Source organism: Oryza brachyantha, chromosome 3 (genome assembly GCF_000231095.2).
Source record: "Oryza brachyantha chromosome 3, ObraRS2, whole genome shotgun sequence".
In the NCBI taxonomy this organism is placed as follows: Eukaryota; Viridiplantae; Streptophyta; class Magnoliopsida; order Poales; family Poaceae; genus Oryza; species Oryza brachyantha.
The window spans coordinates 6,929,862-6,945,456 of NC_023165.2; the positions used below are offsets into that span (position 1 = coordinate 6,929,862).

The 15,595-nt window shown below is 42.5% G+C and overlaps 2 protein-coding genes across 4 annotated transcripts; both read right to left on the reverse strand.

Annotated features, from left to right (window-relative positions):
* Nucleotides 1–767: 767 nt before the first annotated feature.
* Nucleotides 768–6,679, reverse strand: LOC102711868 (probable mitochondrial import inner membrane translocase subunit TIM21). Of its 3 annotated transcripts, none has more exons than XM_006649694.2 (8): nt 6,492–6,679; nt 5,963–5,984; nt 4,485–4,636; nt 3,153–3,331; nt 2,220–2,268; nt 2,020–2,139; nt 1,295–1,496; nt 768–1,215 (listed from the first exon to the last, which is right to left on the reverse strand). In XM_006649694.2, the coding sequence occupies exons 1-7, from the start codon at nt 6,615–6,617 to the stop codon at nt 1,338–1,340; spliced, it is 807 nt and encodes a 268-aa protein (XP_006649757.1). In that variant the 5' UTR covers nt 6,618–6,679; the 3' UTR covers nt 768–1,215; nt 1,295–1,337. The 3 variants fall into 3 exon arrangements, with proteins under 3 accessions (XP_006649757.1, XP_006649756.1, XP_006649758.1); XM_006649693.2 differs by having other exon boundaries at nt 768–1,218; XM_006649695.2 differs by having other exon boundaries at nt 918–1,496.
* A 3,866-nt stretch (nt 6,680–10,545) lies between these two features.
* LOC102699296 (probable disease resistance protein At1g61300) lies at nt 10,546–15,492 on the reverse strand. Its single transcript, XM_006651162.3, has 2 exons — nt 14,415–15,492; nt 10,546–13,060 (listed from the first exon to the last, which is right to left on the reverse strand). The coding sequence occupies exons 1-2, from the start codon at nt 15,426–15,428 to the stop codon at nt 11,327–11,329; spliced, it is 2,748 nt and encodes a 915-aa protein (XP_006651225.2). The 5' UTR covers nt 15,429–15,492; the 3' UTR covers nt 10,546–11,326.
* Nucleotides 15,493–15,595: the final 103 nt, after the last annotated feature.

Consider the following 15,595-nt stretch of genomic DNA (forward strand, 5'->3'; position numbering starts at 1 on the left):
TCCTCGCTTATCTATTCACAATACATTTATTTCTTACTTTCACAAACAATTAATTAAAAATAAAATTATTTTGGAACAAATTAGAATGAGCAAAAATGATATTATTCTAGGATGGAGGTAGTATATAATAATCCCTCCGGTTGATAATTATTATCAATTTGGACGAGATAAAACCAAACATTTAAAATTTTAACTACTAATAACTTTAAAGCTATTTAGTTTAAAGACACTAGATAACAAGTATAGGTAAGACTTAAAATGTACTTTAACTATATATATATATATATATATATATCAGAAAATTATAATAAAAACATATTTTGGACTATCGCTGCTCAAACGATGAGAAATTATCAAACTAGATGGAGTATCATTAAAAGGAGAACGCATAGGCAAAAGAGAGAGAGAAAGAGAGAGAACAGGGATGCCAATTAAAAAAAACGGAATGAACTGTTCAAAGCTACGGAGTACCTTTTAACGGTGCGAGAATGAGCATATATTTTCGCAAAAATGTTATATCGTGTGATACCTTGAGAAAACTCCCCCAAATTTGCCAAAACTCACCTTGCTGTAACGTCTAATAATATTTGAGTGAGACAAATGTAAATTTCATATTATAAAAGTTTCTGGATTTACCTAGATTCATCCAGTTTCATATTATAAAAGTTTATGGATTTGCCTAGATTCATCCATGCATCAATGTATATGTTTTTATATGTGTCTAGATTAATTATCAAGATAAATCTAGAAAATCTTGTAGTATGAAACGGAGGAATAGTTGAGAGTGAGACGAACGTATTTCATCAACGATACAACATTACTAGTGGTAAGTAGGGAAATGACGGGAAGCTAAGATATACTGATTGCTTCCTGTCATCCCCGGTGTAGCCTGAGACCTCTGGGTTATGGCTTGAAAGAAATGAAAAAAATATGAAAGGTAATCGTATACATATCCTCCATAACTGATATCCATATAAAGAAGATTTCAAATTGATAGGGATGGAACCTGGTAGATCTTTCTATGGTTTATACCATTGTTTAAGCAATGATATGAAAATTGTGATGTATGCATGTGTCATAAAGGCCTTCAGCTGAACAAAGTAGCATTAAGGTCCTTCCATTTTCATGATACACCATATTTAAGATACCAGAAATGATCAAAGACTCAGAATAGTTCACCTCCTCTTGTGCTACCGGGGAAGTCAAAACTGAAAACTTCTGTAATCAAAGGATGACTTTTAAATATAAGAGATATACACATAAGATAGAAAAGTGTGTGGGGTATGAGCCTTACAACAATTCTGCCACCGCTAAGTGCTTGGTTGATTTTTGCATCCTTATGCTGGTACGTAAGATTCTAACATTAGTTGTGAACGATGTGGAGACACGATCTCAACAATAAGGTATGTGAACTTCCAATTCCTGTCATTGTTATCTTTGAACATCTCTGAGTACACCTTCCCAGCTCCATGAGGTCCTCGGATATAGAAATTCACCTAAATATGATGGAGTGAAAGTGACCAACCAATGTCAGAGGTGTGCATAACCATGCAAACTATACGACTTCATATCAAAAGCAAGGATAGAGAACCATAAGGACTACAACCAACGATCTAGTTGCCCCAACAGCAAAAGATTGCAACCAAACAACGTGCAGTGCAAGAGCAGACGAGGACTAATACACCAACAGCAAAGTTTTATCTGAAAGTGCATAAACTTGTAAAAGGCCATTACACGATGGTCTCTAATTGTAATTGTTACTATTGGCACTGACTCAAAGAATCTTCCTACTAAAGAAGCACGTGTGCTCATTTCTCATTTTTTCTCTCACTGTGTTGTCATTCACAAGCTCCACTCAGTTTAAGTGAAGTCATTAGCTCACTGCCATATGAATCTAAAAATCAAGGACCTTGTGTCCACCTAACTCATGCAACCACCTACAACCACACTAAACCTGAGGTGCAAATAAAACAACATACTTAAAAGAGACACAGAAACAGGTACAGGAACATCTGCTACCTCCACGTGTTCAACGCCCTCCTCATCTGTCCAAATCTTGTTAGGAATGCGCTGCCGAGCTGCGCGATTTCTACTTTCATTACCATATCCAGTAACAGGATACCCAATTTTTGCCGTAACCTGACAAGATGTGTGAAAACACAAAGTTGTACTAAGAGGAAAAATATGATATGTATGAAAAAAATAGCACGCTTGCAAACCTGACTATCATTCTGAACTCTTGCTAGAGCTTTTCCAAAAATCTTGTACCTGTAGAATGGTGACAGCAGCATAAGCACTTTCAGATTGCATATCATTTTCCAGAAAAAGAAAAAGATCTGAAAAGCACAAAAAAAAATTTCACTAGCAAGTAACAAGAACACCCATCCTAACTCGTCAAGTGATATGCAAAGGACCAAACCAGAAAGGCGGTTAGAGTGAACGGATAGTTTGTTCTTTAAAGTTTGGTAAAGTAAGTGGCCCCATGTGCGGATCACACCTGGATTAATAAGAGTGTATGTAAATTAGATTTTAAAAAGGGAAAAAGGAACTGCTTCCATATTATACAATATAAACGCTGTAAATCTGTACAGTTTACAGAATATGGAATTGCATTTCAATATGAAGAAAGACTTGCATAGCATGATATTTATAAGAGTTACCAAATTACCGCAACTGGTTAGACGATGTGTTTAAACATCATAAGCCCAAGATACAATTATGCATGCAATTATATTATTAAAACCCCTTTGAGTTCAGTCCAAATGGTGACGTCATGAGGAACTGGACAGCTGGCTCATTGCCAAACCATGTCGAAAATACAAGGATAGGCAAGGGTTGGCCAAAAGAGACATGGGGGGAAGTGGTAAAAAGACACTTGAAGGCATGGAATGTATCCAAAGTTTTGGCTTCAGATAGGAGTGTGTGGAAACTAGCAATCCAAGTGCCAGAACTATGACCTAGAAAGTCATAATTCTTTTACCTATACCATTCTTAGAAGTATTATTATTACTTTTGGTTTCGTGACTTGCCTTGGGTTTCACATAATCACCTCTAGGCTCTAGCCCAATCCACCTTATTTGGGATTAGAGGTTATATTTGTTGTTGAGCTGAGTGCTAAGCAAAAGAATTAACAATGCATGAAGAAGACTAACTCTTTTGGTTCAAATATAAGCTCTTTGAAAACAGCATATCCAGCCAATGCTGCAATTCCAAGTCCCGCGACTATAACAAGACTGTAGGAAGCCCCTTCAGCAAATGTCACTGGCTTCTCAGGTATGTTATAGGTAGGAGCATCAAAGGGATCTTCAACAGTTGTCAAGTCTTTTTTTCCCTGAGGATGAAGACATCAGTCTTTTATAAGCAATAAAAAAACAGAATCCAAAATTGCTGTGCAGTAATGAAAACTACTCATAAAATAAGAAACAGAAAACAACAAACCATGGGTTAAATGTCTGATAAAAACTGCAGTTTAGAGCAATGTATATGTTTAGAAATACAAGGTGACAAAAAGGTGTCAGGTGATTAGTTTGTTGTTGGGAACGGGAATACACAAGATTTAACTATTCTCCAGCAAAATGTTGCCAACTGAAAACCAGACTGCCCTGCCAGCGCGGAGGTACGGCACGCAGCAAACATGTCTCTCCTATCTCTATTGCCTTTCTCTCTGCCTGGGAGCTGCCTTTCCGCTCACTTGTATGTCTGTCCAGCAAGATTGAGAGCAATGGCACTGATTCCAGAGAACAGCATTCAATAGCCAGTGCCAGGAGGATGAAGGTGAGAAGAGCAGCCAACATCTTGACACCCAGATGGCCCCAGCCTACCCAGATCACCATCCCTTGCTCTTACTTGGACCGCCTTTGGCTGATTGTGCAGTCGCCCAGCTTAGATCAGTAATTATGCTGAGTTCCATGGTTTCACCTTGGCTAGATGGTCACCTTTTTGTAAGTCTTTTCTGTATAAGATAGTACTATATTTTACGCTTTTGGCTTAAGTAAAATGACAAGTGTATTGGTAACAGAGATTCTGAACCCACAAGATACTGAATCACTCCAACACCAGATTATTTAGCAGTTCACTACGTTGATATAACCAATAAAACACTATATATTTCTAATATAGGTGACATCTAACAGCAATAACTCCCAAAAAAAATTTCTTATAAGATTATTCAACACTACATTACTGGGATAATGCATTTACACTAATCAATAATTGATCCAACAGTTTAATGATGCAAGATTCCAAACCATACGAGATGAAAAGAAGCCTACTCAAGATTACGCATGTATGCACACGAGTGCTCACTGCTACAGATTCACAAAGTGGCATGCAAATAGTTTCATGTATTGCACTTAAATAAGCTGTAGTAAGATGATCAACAAAATTGCTGAAAACTGCACTGACAGAGGATCAAACAAGCAGGAAACATACTGGAATAAAACACCGAACAATTTAAGTAGCAAAACAGGCAGGCTGTTGTATACCTCTTTTGGGTTCTGGTCTGAAGATTTTGTGGAGTAGGATGCACAAGGCCTAACTAAATAAGCAGATACTTTGCGGCTTTCATTGTGTGTCATGAGAGGACTTGAAGAGTTTGACTTCATCATATACCACCTTGAATTTTTTAAAGATGAGACTGGAAAGTTTGCCAGAAAAACTCACTCAGCGATAAATAAAGAGACAGATAGAACATTGGAAAGCAATGTTGGTCAAGATCCAATAAATAAAGGAAATTAACATGAAACAATATTAAGTGTGTGAAAAATTAATAAGGTCATGACGAGACAATATAGATGAAAACAATTATATGTAAATATGAATTCATTGAATGTCTATTGGGTATTGGCCTGAGGTTTAATGCCTGTTGAGTATTTAGCACAATTCCGTTGGAGAAGCCAACAGCACAAATTTTATTAATGACTTTTGAGTTTTGAGTATATAGCATATATCATATTGCAGCAACAACTCTAGTAGGTTTGATGTACATACAATATTGAAAAACAGAATATGCAATTCTCTGTCACAACTCTTAAAATATAATGAAATACAAAATCTTGAGCAGCAAAATATATTTTATAGAGAAGGCAGATTATATACCACCAACCTGAAGTTCTTTTAATGGAACCAAAGTATTGAATGACTTTAAACCAAAAATTATGACAAGCAGCAGTAGCCAGATAAAATAGTAGATTGCCCCTAAAATTGTAAGGGGGGGGGGGGCAAGAATTGAAGTAGCAGATGACATTTGTAGGGATGCTACTACATTTACCACCACAAGGGGGAGGAAAATAATTGAAGTATCAGATGACATTTGTAGGGATGCTAGTACAGTTACCACCACACAATGAGTTTACTGAGCATTCAGACCATAGTGGAGAAAACCAGACCGGCCCGATGATTGAACCGGGAAAAACCGGAACCAGCACCTGTACTGGTTCGGTTTGAACAGAAGACCACACATGCATGTGACCCAGTAGGAACCAATCAAACTGTACAGTGAATATTTGAGCCTGCGCTTGCGAGCCACAGCGTGAGCACCTCCACCATCCTGCTACCAAAGTTTTTGTGTTGCACATAAAGTTAATAATATACACTACTACTATAGTAGGACACGGTTCAGCAATTGAGCCGGGGGACCGATGGTAGGACCGCTGAACCAACAAGGCAGCTGGTTGATCTCCGGTCCAATTTTTGTACGTCTATAACTCCGTTCTTGTTTGCACTACTAATCTAACTTTGAGGCTTATTTGCAATTAAACTAAAGCAAAGTAACATTTATAACGGGTAGGGAATTTTGTGTCACTCAGCACAAGAGACACAAGTGATCTCATAGATGCAACAATACCCAGAATATCAAGAGAAACAGGAACGCAGCCATATGATAGATTTGAAGCTTTCATAAATATCACTTGATGAACAAAGTAGATAGCTTCAAGAATCAAGAGTGTAGATGAGCTCTGACCTTCAGCCTTTGCAACATCATGCTGAAAGAAAGAAGACAAAAGGTTAAAATAGAGGCATTTATGCAACTTCTTCCTAAAGAATCTATTCAGTCTCAGGTACGGAACAGTTGAAAATTGAAACGATGACAGAGATAATAGTGTATATACAAAGAGAATTGAAAAAGGCACAATTCGTTACCACTACTAGAGTAACAGATCATACGCTGCTTTAAGCTTTAACTATATAGATTCAACAGGAACGCATGCTAGAATGACGATAAGACTCCAGATTAGCCCACCGCATTATCCACCGGACTAACCAACAATTGTTACTTGAGTGGAACCTGCGCCATGGCATGCGCTAGGTCGGGCTCAGAGACCTAACCAAGCATCATCACATTTACCGCAAGCCTCAGTTAAACGCTAAGCTACCAAGGAAACAACGACAGAGGCATGCTTAACCGGCGGCGGCATTCCGCCGAACACCTCGGAGGCGCGCAGGGTTTTAAGCGGGTTTTAGGGTTACAGCTTTCGGTCGCCGAGGATTACCTTGGGGGCGGCGGCGGCGCCGAGGGGGGAGCGCGCCGGCGGCCTGCGGGAGGAGGCCTCCGCGGCGGTTGAGAAGAGGCGGCGGCGGTGGTGGGGCTGGAGCAGCCTCGTGATCCTGGAGGCCATTGGGGGGTGGTCTCTTCTCTCGTGTTTTACTTGCGGGAGGGAGGGGAGGAGGGGCGAGCCGAAGGGACGGTGCGGTGCGGTTGGTTGCTCGCCTTTATTTCGAGGTGTCCGACGATTGCGAATCCAACGGCGGCGGATGACTGGCTGAGAGCTGCAGGGAAGGGCTTGGGTTTAGGCCTCGTTTAGTTTGTAATTTTTTTAAAAAAAACATCATATCAAATTTTTAAATATATATTTAAAGTATTAAACACAGTCTAATTATAAAATAAATTTTAGATTCCGCCTGAAAACCGCGAGATGAATTTTTGAGTCTAATTAATCCATTATTAGCACATGTTGGTTACTATAGCACTTATGGCTAATCACATCCTAATTAGGCTTAAAAGATTCGTCTCACGATTTTCCCCATATAACTGTGTAATTAGTTTTAATGTTCATATATATTTAATGTTTTATTTAAGTGTCTAAAGATTCGATGTAATGTTTTTGAAAAAAAATTTTAGGAACTAAACAGGACCTTAGTTACGTTATTTTTTCCTCGTCTTCTATCCTGACAAAAGTTCAAACATATTTTATAGCACTAGTTAAATATCCATGGATTGCAGTAGGTTAGTAAAAATAGAAAATTAAGTCTCATTGAAAAATATTTTTCCATGGTTGAAATATGATCACATATGTTTATACTATGTTTAAAAATTACATAAATATTTTTCATCTAAAAACAGTAAGAAAAATATCATCCTTAGAAATTAAGGTGTACAACTGCACAAATACTTAGACATTCACATATACTGTGTTGATAAATGGACCGCGTAGCAGTGATAGTGGCACACCACCACCGCTAATATCTTTTGTCTTTTAATAGTTATAAAGATATATATCTTGAATCAGCTAAAAACGTTTATCATGTTTGTAATCTAAAAATAATATGTGGTCTATTGTATATTATCATATTTATTTTTAGATAAACTCTTATCAAATTTATCATTTCATATAATATAAATAGGGTTTTTGGATGTATTTTCTGGGCCAACAATGTTTATTTATAGTTCACGTCTTAGTAGCGTTTATTTCTTCTTCCTTGCCAAAGTACTGGTAATGCTGATACTTAGATAGTTATGGTTATTTGGAAGTATTTGTGTTTGACAGATCGTGGGTTGTTTTGATTCATTACCTTGCCAAAGTACAGTACTGGTAATGCTGATACTTAGATAGTTATGGTTATTTGGTAGTATTTGTGTTTGATTTAATACCAACTAGAGCCAATTTTTTAAGTAGCAAGAAAGGTTTGGGAGGATAAGAATTTGTTGGTAGTGCCAATAGTATACTTCAAACCAAACTTCAGTGTATTTAAACCACCAAGACTACCAAGACATTGATAGGACACGCTTTGGTACCAATCTAAACCGGCGCATTTTCTGCATTACATCCACTACTACTCCACTAATACTGTCCGTCTAATCGTTTGGCTTTTGTTTATCTTATTATCTACGGTCATCTTTAGTTATTATTTTAGACAAATATTTTAGCCTATTTTCTTTGTTAATTGCCTGTCTTAAGCGTCATTTAATTATGTCTGGAGGGAGTATGTAAATTTTAAATTAGTTATGGGTTTAATTTTTTATCTTAGTGTTTTTAATTGCTACTGATAATTATAAAGAAATATACCCAATAATTATATTTTTGGTTGCTAATAAGCCATACGACTTATTCTTCCAATGAGCAGAATGATGAGAGCCTTTCTACGTCAAAGCTTATACTAGTCTAATTAAAAAAAGACTTATACTTGTCAATTCATAGTACTACATTGAAGTATATAATACCACATTGTTTTCAAATCTATTTCTGTGAAGGATAATAGGCAAAACATCGAAGAATACACAGATTGACCATATATATTCTATCCATAAATCTCGTACTTCCTCCTTTCCTTTTTACGTTTCACATGGCACTGTTCATAATCAATAATTAAATTTGATAATTCGTCATTTTTTTAAAAAAATCTAAATACCTAAATAGACATCAGATTGTTGAAGTGCATTACTTGTTAAACATACGCTCGGGCGATGTAGCTTCGATTCCAAACTCAAAGCAGGGGATGTGGTTTTCGCACGTATGATTGAGAGATATTATTGCCAGATTTGATTTTTTGCCCTCTGGATTTTGTGGAACAATATCTGTTGCATGCGTTGACTTTGGTAAACTTTGAAGCTTTCAACTCAAATTTTGAACTATTGGAGTAAAGTTTTTATCAACAATTTCTAACTTTCAACTCTAATCTTGAACTTTTCAATTCAACTGTTAAAACTTTGAAATCAAACCCTTAAAATTTGAATTAAAAAGGTCTACTCATATTTAGAATTTTCAACCCCAAATTTGAAACTTTCATGTGGAATTTAAAACTTTGAAAATTATTTATTTATTGTTCTATAACTTAAAATCATCAATTATGCATTAATTTATAGTGATTAGCACTAATGATCACTATGAATGCTAAGAACATTTCCAGCAGGTCAACCAATTTTGATTATATATATTGCTATTTGGATACACATCTAAAATATATTCTCTCTTCATATCAGTTATGAGTCCAACCGAATATCCATATTACATCCTATACATATTTTATCAATATTTTATATCCATCTTCTATCATATTCTCATACTATTCTCGTTAATATGGAAGATGCTTTATTTTTAGAGGATAGGATGAAATATTTGGTAGAGCAACTTTTTCCCACAAAGTGTATTTTTGAATGTAGGATGAGATAAAGTATCAGCTGAGAATGTTCTAGCGATGTTGTTCTGCCCCCACATGCGGCTTAAGTCAGCTCCCATGCACTCTATAGTCAGATCCCTAAACATAATAATTAAACTCTTTCATCATAATATTATCATTTAATAATTATTATGGTCAAATTTATAATAATATTGTTATAATTAAAAGACGATGGGCATTTTTAGACACAAAACCAACACTGATCTACCTTTATTTTCAGGCGAAAAGATAACGACATAATCAGAAACTTCTACCGATCCATTTAGCTGAGTTGTCCACGTGCAGCCCAGGTCATGTAGGACATGGACCACTGGGCCAGTTTCCGTGGCCGTTCGAAGGCAGCTAACCCGGTGCCTGGAAGTCTTCCTGGGCCTTGAAATGTCCAATTGTATACGGCCCACAACTATTTGGAACACGGAAGATAAAAATCAGAGTTAGGTTTGCATCACTTACATGTATAAGGATGGAGATAAAAGGATGCAATGCCTTCAGCTTGTCATCTGGCGCTCGGTTCGGAATGGGATGATTTTTACGAGGTATCAATATAATATTTTATTAGTATTAGGTTTAATATCGCACCTATAAAAAGATGATACTCGATTGGTATCAATTGATTGATACTATGATGGTATTAATTTATACTCTACTAGTAATGATTAATACTAAGGTTATACTGACAATACTCGTCTGCAGGATAATACTCTAACATATAAATAATATCTTAAAATATTGAAACTATAATAAAAAGATATTTGAAAATGATAAATAAATTAAGAAATTCCAATCTAGGTAACAGGATCGAACGGATGTTAGCAATGGCAACAACTATAAGGCCTCCTTACACTGTCATGCTGATGTAAGACCATAGAAGCGTGTTAACTTCCATGAGCCAAACCAACCATGGCCTTGATCCGAGGAGCCTCCTTACGCAGTTATGCTTAGGGATGTAAGTGGACCGACTCACTAACCCGCTTAATTAGCTTATAAGCGGGTTGACGGATCGGTCTACTTACACCCCCAGTTAGGCTAACCTAGGACCATTGAAGTGTGTCAACTTTTACAAGTCAAACCAACAATGGCCTTGACACGAGGAGAAAATGATCATACATGTTAGGGACAACAGGGGAAAGGGAAAGCCAGATATCTTTTATCTGTCCATACACGCTCAGGAGAATAAGGAACAAAAGAGTGTCTGAGCAGTAAAGACAAAACTTACCAGAAACACTAAGACAAATACAAGAAACTATTGACTTATAGAGCCATCGCGCAAACAACTCGATCAGAAAAATGATGAACCAATGGACTGTTCAACATCTCTAAATTTTGCAAGTTTTCTTCTTCCTTTAAACTTTTCTTATTTTATTTATGTACCTGACAGAAGCTGAAAACTCTTCTTTCCCTTGTATATAACCCCACCCTCCCCTTCTGTACTCCAACTCGTACACCACCCAAGGCAGAGTCTATTGTACCTTCTTATTAAAAAAAAACAGGGGAAAGGGAAGTAGCCGCACAAGGTTTGCATGGACATGTGTACATGTATCGTATCATCCGTAGGGGTCACGTTTGGCGTGTCCGGCGGTAGAGTGTACTCGTGCTTTAGTTTTTTTTTAGGATGTTGATTTTTAATCTATCTCGTCCGTTTTATTAAAAATATGGTTTATTAATAAATAAAAAAAAGTGGAGGCTAGCTTAAGGAAAAAAAATACAGTATTCAGCATTTGAGTTTTCCTTTTGGCAGTGAAACACAAGATGTCCCAGGTTTAATAGAATGAAAATTATCCAAATTAACGATCTCCAAATTTGCTCTGCGCCCATGCGCTGCCCCGTTTCATCTCGAACAGATTAGCAAGGTGTCCAAAACTTCAAGCCTGCATCGCACATCTGCACGCACGCGCACGCATGCGTGGGCGGGAGATCGCCGTGACGTCGCTCAGATCAGCACGGGCGCGAAGTATGCCTTGACGTCGTCGCTCGCCCACTGCAGTGCGCTCCACCACTGCTTGTCGCACTCCACCCTCACCTTGCACTGCCCGCTCGCCGCCGGCCGCATCGGGATGCGCCTCAGCCGCGGGCACCCCCTCGTCTGCACGCGCCGGAGCTCCGGGAACGCGCACTCCCCGCCGTCGGCGCGGATGGCCTCCAGCTTCGGCAGGCCCAGCAGCGCCAGCAGGCGCAGCCGCGGGAACGTCACCAGCTCACCGGCGGCGGCGCTGCCCCCCTCCGCGGCGCCGCCCAGCAGCGTCGCCATCCCGTTGCACCCGCTGAGGTTGAGCGACTCCAGGTGGGGGAGGTGCTGCACCCACGTCAGGTGCGCCACGGCGTGGCACGCGCCGATGGCCACCTCGCGGAGGTTGGACGCCGCCCCGTGGGACCACGCCACGCCGCGGAGCCTCGTCAGGAACCCGAACTTGACCACCTCCAGCCTCGGCACGCGCGCGTCGGCGACGATCTCCTCGACGTCGGACGAGTAGAAGACCAGCTCCTTGATGTGCTCCTGCACGCCGCCGAACTCCGCCGCGTGCTGCGCGGACAGCAGCGGCAGGGACCGCGCGCCGTTCAGCTTGCGGAGGTGGAGCGACCGGACGCGCACGCCCGGCGCCAGCCTCGCGAGCCTCGCCACGTCCCCGGTGCTGTCCAGCCACAGGCCCAGCTCATCTATCCGCGCGCCGCTGCTCTCGAGATCATCGATGACCGGCGCGACGTAGTCGTCCGCGACGGAGACGATGCTCGCGGTGAACAGTTCCAGCACCTGCAGCTTGCCGAGCCGCGAGATCAGCCCGGCCGGTATGGTGATCTGGATGTAGTAGTTGTCACGCATGTAGAAGTACTTGAGCCGGCTCAGGTTGCTCAGCTCCATTGGCAGCGACAGGATCCTGTTCTTGGAGAGGTTCAGGTACTCCAGGTTGACCAGGCAGCAGATCTCCATCGGGAACGCGTCGACGATGCCGGTCTCCTCCAGGTCCAGGTAGGTGAGCCCGGTGAAGTGCTGGATCGCCTGGAGCATCCTCCTCGGCAGGGCGCGGTTGCACTGGAGCATCAGCGTCTCCGGCTGCGCGTCCGCGAGGGCGCCGGCGGCGGCCTTCGCCGGCGCGTCCTCGATGCTGTTGTGCATCAGGGACACGCGCCGGGCGTCGCGCCACAGCGCCTCCTCGCGCGGCGGCTCCCTGATCCCGGCGCCGGCGCGGACCAGCCACTTCCCCGGCGCGAACCGGAGCGCCGCGTCGCGGACGACGTCGTGGAGCCTGACGTGCGTGTCGGACGGGAACATGTTGTACCGGTGGTTGTCCCCCCGCTCCACCAGGCGCGCCGCCTCCAGGGTGGAGATCACCGAGTGCGCCAGCCGGTGCGCCTCCTCGACGTCGGCGAGCTCCGGGAGCAGGCCGAGACCGATCCAGCACTGGACGAGCTCGTCCTTGGAGATGTTGTGATCCTCCGGCCAGAGCGCGCAGGCCCGGAAGCACTCGCCCGCCATGTCGCTGCCCAGATTGTCGTAGCAGAACTTCACCAGAGGGTGAGCGCTCTTGTCCGAGCCAGGCGCACTCGAGAGCTTCGTCGTCTTCATGGCGTCGAGCGTGTCGCCCCACTCATTCGGTGTGCGCTTGCTTGACATGGCACGGCCGACGGTGACGAGGGACAGAGGCAAGCCATTGCACTCTGCGGCGACCTGTTCAGTTGTAGGGCAAGTTTAGCGGCAGTTTTCGAATGATTGAAAATTCGACCAAATTAACTGTTCACCTATATTTAGTGTAAACGCAGATGAAATGCACCAGTTGATCAGAAACTGTCTTATTATACACTGGTAAGTCGTGCAACAAGTCGGTGCAAAAAGATAAGGGACAAATTTTTTTTTTGCGGGGAAGATAAGGGACAAATTAATCGTTGAAAAATACATGCATCCCATATTTCGGATATTGTTTATACTTATAAGTTAAAATTTGATTTTTTAACCAAATTTGAGGTTAACTTTAGAGTTTTTCTTACTATAGTTTATTTTTCAACTATTGCTCTTAGATTGCTAAGAACATATATATACAAAAGTTTTATTCATAAATTATTATCAGTTGTAAATATGTAGTTTGATTTTTTCGCTAAAAAAGTGAATCAATGACCCTCATGCTAAAAACGTAATTAGTGTATGATTAAGCATTGATACATAATAACAAGTATTACCTCCTTTCCATATTATTAGATTTTTTTGTTTTGTCTTGTTTTATATGGATGCTAATAAATCTAGATATATAAAAATATATACATTAACATATTAACATATGGATGAATTTATATATAAACAAAATATTTACAATATGAAACGGTGAATTTGTGATCTGCACAAAATAGGTTGGTAGTTTGGTACATATTTCAGGGTTAACTATAACAAAAATGGGAATCGATCAATTTGCACACATGATACTTAGAAATATTTTCTCTAATTTTTTTTATTAAATATCGTTGACTTTTAGTCTATGTCCAAAAGTCTTATTTAATTTTTATGTAAATATGTAAAATTATAAGTTATACTTAAAGTATCTTTAGGAATAAATCAAATTATAATAAAATGATTAGTGTGTGTATATATATATTCTGAATAAGATGAATGGTGGTAGAAGCAAAAGTCAGCAAGGACAAATTAAAAAAATAGAGGATGTATTTGCCAACATCTACCAGAAAATTCATTTAGTGAAAAACACCAATAAATTCAGCTAGCAAAACATGAGAAATTGACCATTCATTGCCAGGTCAACCATTGCATTAAACACACACTACTTAAACTTTAATTATATTTCACAATTTAAAAATGAATAAATAAGTTAGTTTGAATCATCCACTCAATTGTACAGTCACTTTAGCTAGTTCCCCCTATTCTTCTGTGCTCAAAATGAGCTGGACTCAGCCAGTGCGGGCTCTAACGAATGGGTGAGAAGTTACGTACATTTGATGGTGAACCGAGATCAGAAAGCTAAATGCAGAGAATGTTTTGAGCAAATCAAATTTTAAACAAGGACAGATCAAGTGATTACCTGTCTTGCAAGCGCGGGAATTTGAGGGTGACGATGGATCGTCTCCCCGCCAACGTTGGCTTCGAACAGGCGCCACGCATCCTCCTCGTTCAAGCACTCCATCTTGATCTTCTTGCGGCATCCCATGTCGGCGCACACCGCCTCGCTCCTCGATGCCACCACCACCTTCCTCACCCGGCCGGCCACCACGCCGAACGGCTGCGGGATGCCGACCCTCTCCAGGTCCAGGCGCTCCCACACGCCGTCGAGGAGCAGAAGGAAGCTCTTGTCCCTGAGGAAGCCCAGGATGCCGGCGGCCTGCGCCTGCTCCGTCGGCGCGTCCCGCAGGCCGAGCACGGCCACCACCTCCCTCTGCAGCTTGGCCACCGTGCAGTCCCTGGAGGCCGCCACGAGCAGGACGTGGTCGAACGCCGCGACGAGGCCGCAGGCGTCGCGAACCTGCTTCAGCACCGTGGTCTTGCCCACGCCGCCGGCGCCCCAGACGCCGAGCGCGGCGTCGCATTCGCCGAGGAAGCGGAGCGCCTCGTTGAGGCAGGGCCTCGTGAGCCTGGTCTCCGGCGGGAGCTCCAGCTCCTCCGGCTGGCGGAGCAGCGGCGGCGGCGCCTGCGGCGTGGCCAGCGCGGCCTCCAGCAGCGCTTCGCCCTGCTCCCGGAGCGCGCGGATGGCCTTGAGCTGCTGCTCGGCCACCCCGGCGACGGGGGCCGAGGAGACGAGGTACTGCACGAGGCGGAGCACGTAGAGCTGCCCGCCGTCGTGCCGCGCCTTGAGCGACGCGGCCTCGTCCTGCGCCTCCTGCACCCGCCGCAGCCACGCGCGGGACTGGTCCGACTCCGGCGCCGGCTCCCCCTTCAGCAACTCGCACCGCAGCTGCAGCAGCGCCTCCACGGCGTTGGCGAGCTCCCTGACGCGCCTGTCGGCGTCGGCCAGCGGCTGCCACCACTTGCCGAAGACGAGCACCAGCAGCGCCCCGCCGAGCGCGAGGGAGGCGAGGACGGCGGCGAACTGCATCTCCATGTCTCCTCGGTTGATCTGGCCGGGGGTGGCGGCGGCGGCGAGTGGCGTGGGTGGAGAAGGCGGGGGGCGCGTTTTAAGTGGGGGGGGGGGGGGGGGGGGGCAGTGGGTAGTTGGAGCGCGCGGAGCGTTAAATTGGCGCAATGAAGGCGAGGGCAGAATTGGTTGGA

What these genes read in the sequence shown, in the direction of transcription:
- LOC102711868 (XM_006649694.2), bottom strand. Translation starts at nt 6,617, where the DNA reads ATGGCCTCCAGGATCACGAGGCTGCTCCAGCCCCACCACCGCCGCCGC. An exon ending in CTTATATTTGAACCAAAAGA is followed by an intron (nt 2,269 to 3,152) that starts GTTAGTCTTCTT and finishes ACCATTCTACAG; the next exon opens with GTACAAGATTTTTGGAAAAG. An exon ending in GAGTTCAGAATGATAGTCAG is followed by an intron (nt 2,140 to 2,219) that starts GTTTGCAAGCGT and finishes ACATCTTGTCAG; the next exon opens with GTTACGGCAAAAATTGGGTA.
- LOC102699296 (XM_006651162.3), bottom strand. Translation starts at nt 15,428, where the DNA reads ATGGAGATGCAGTTCGCCGCCGTCCTCGCCTCCCTCGCGCTCGGCGGG. An exon ending in TTCCCGCGCTTGCAAGACAG is followed by an intron (nt 13,061 to 14,414) that starts GTAATCACTTGA and finishes ACAACTGAACAG; the next exon opens with GTCGCCGCAGAGTGCAATGG.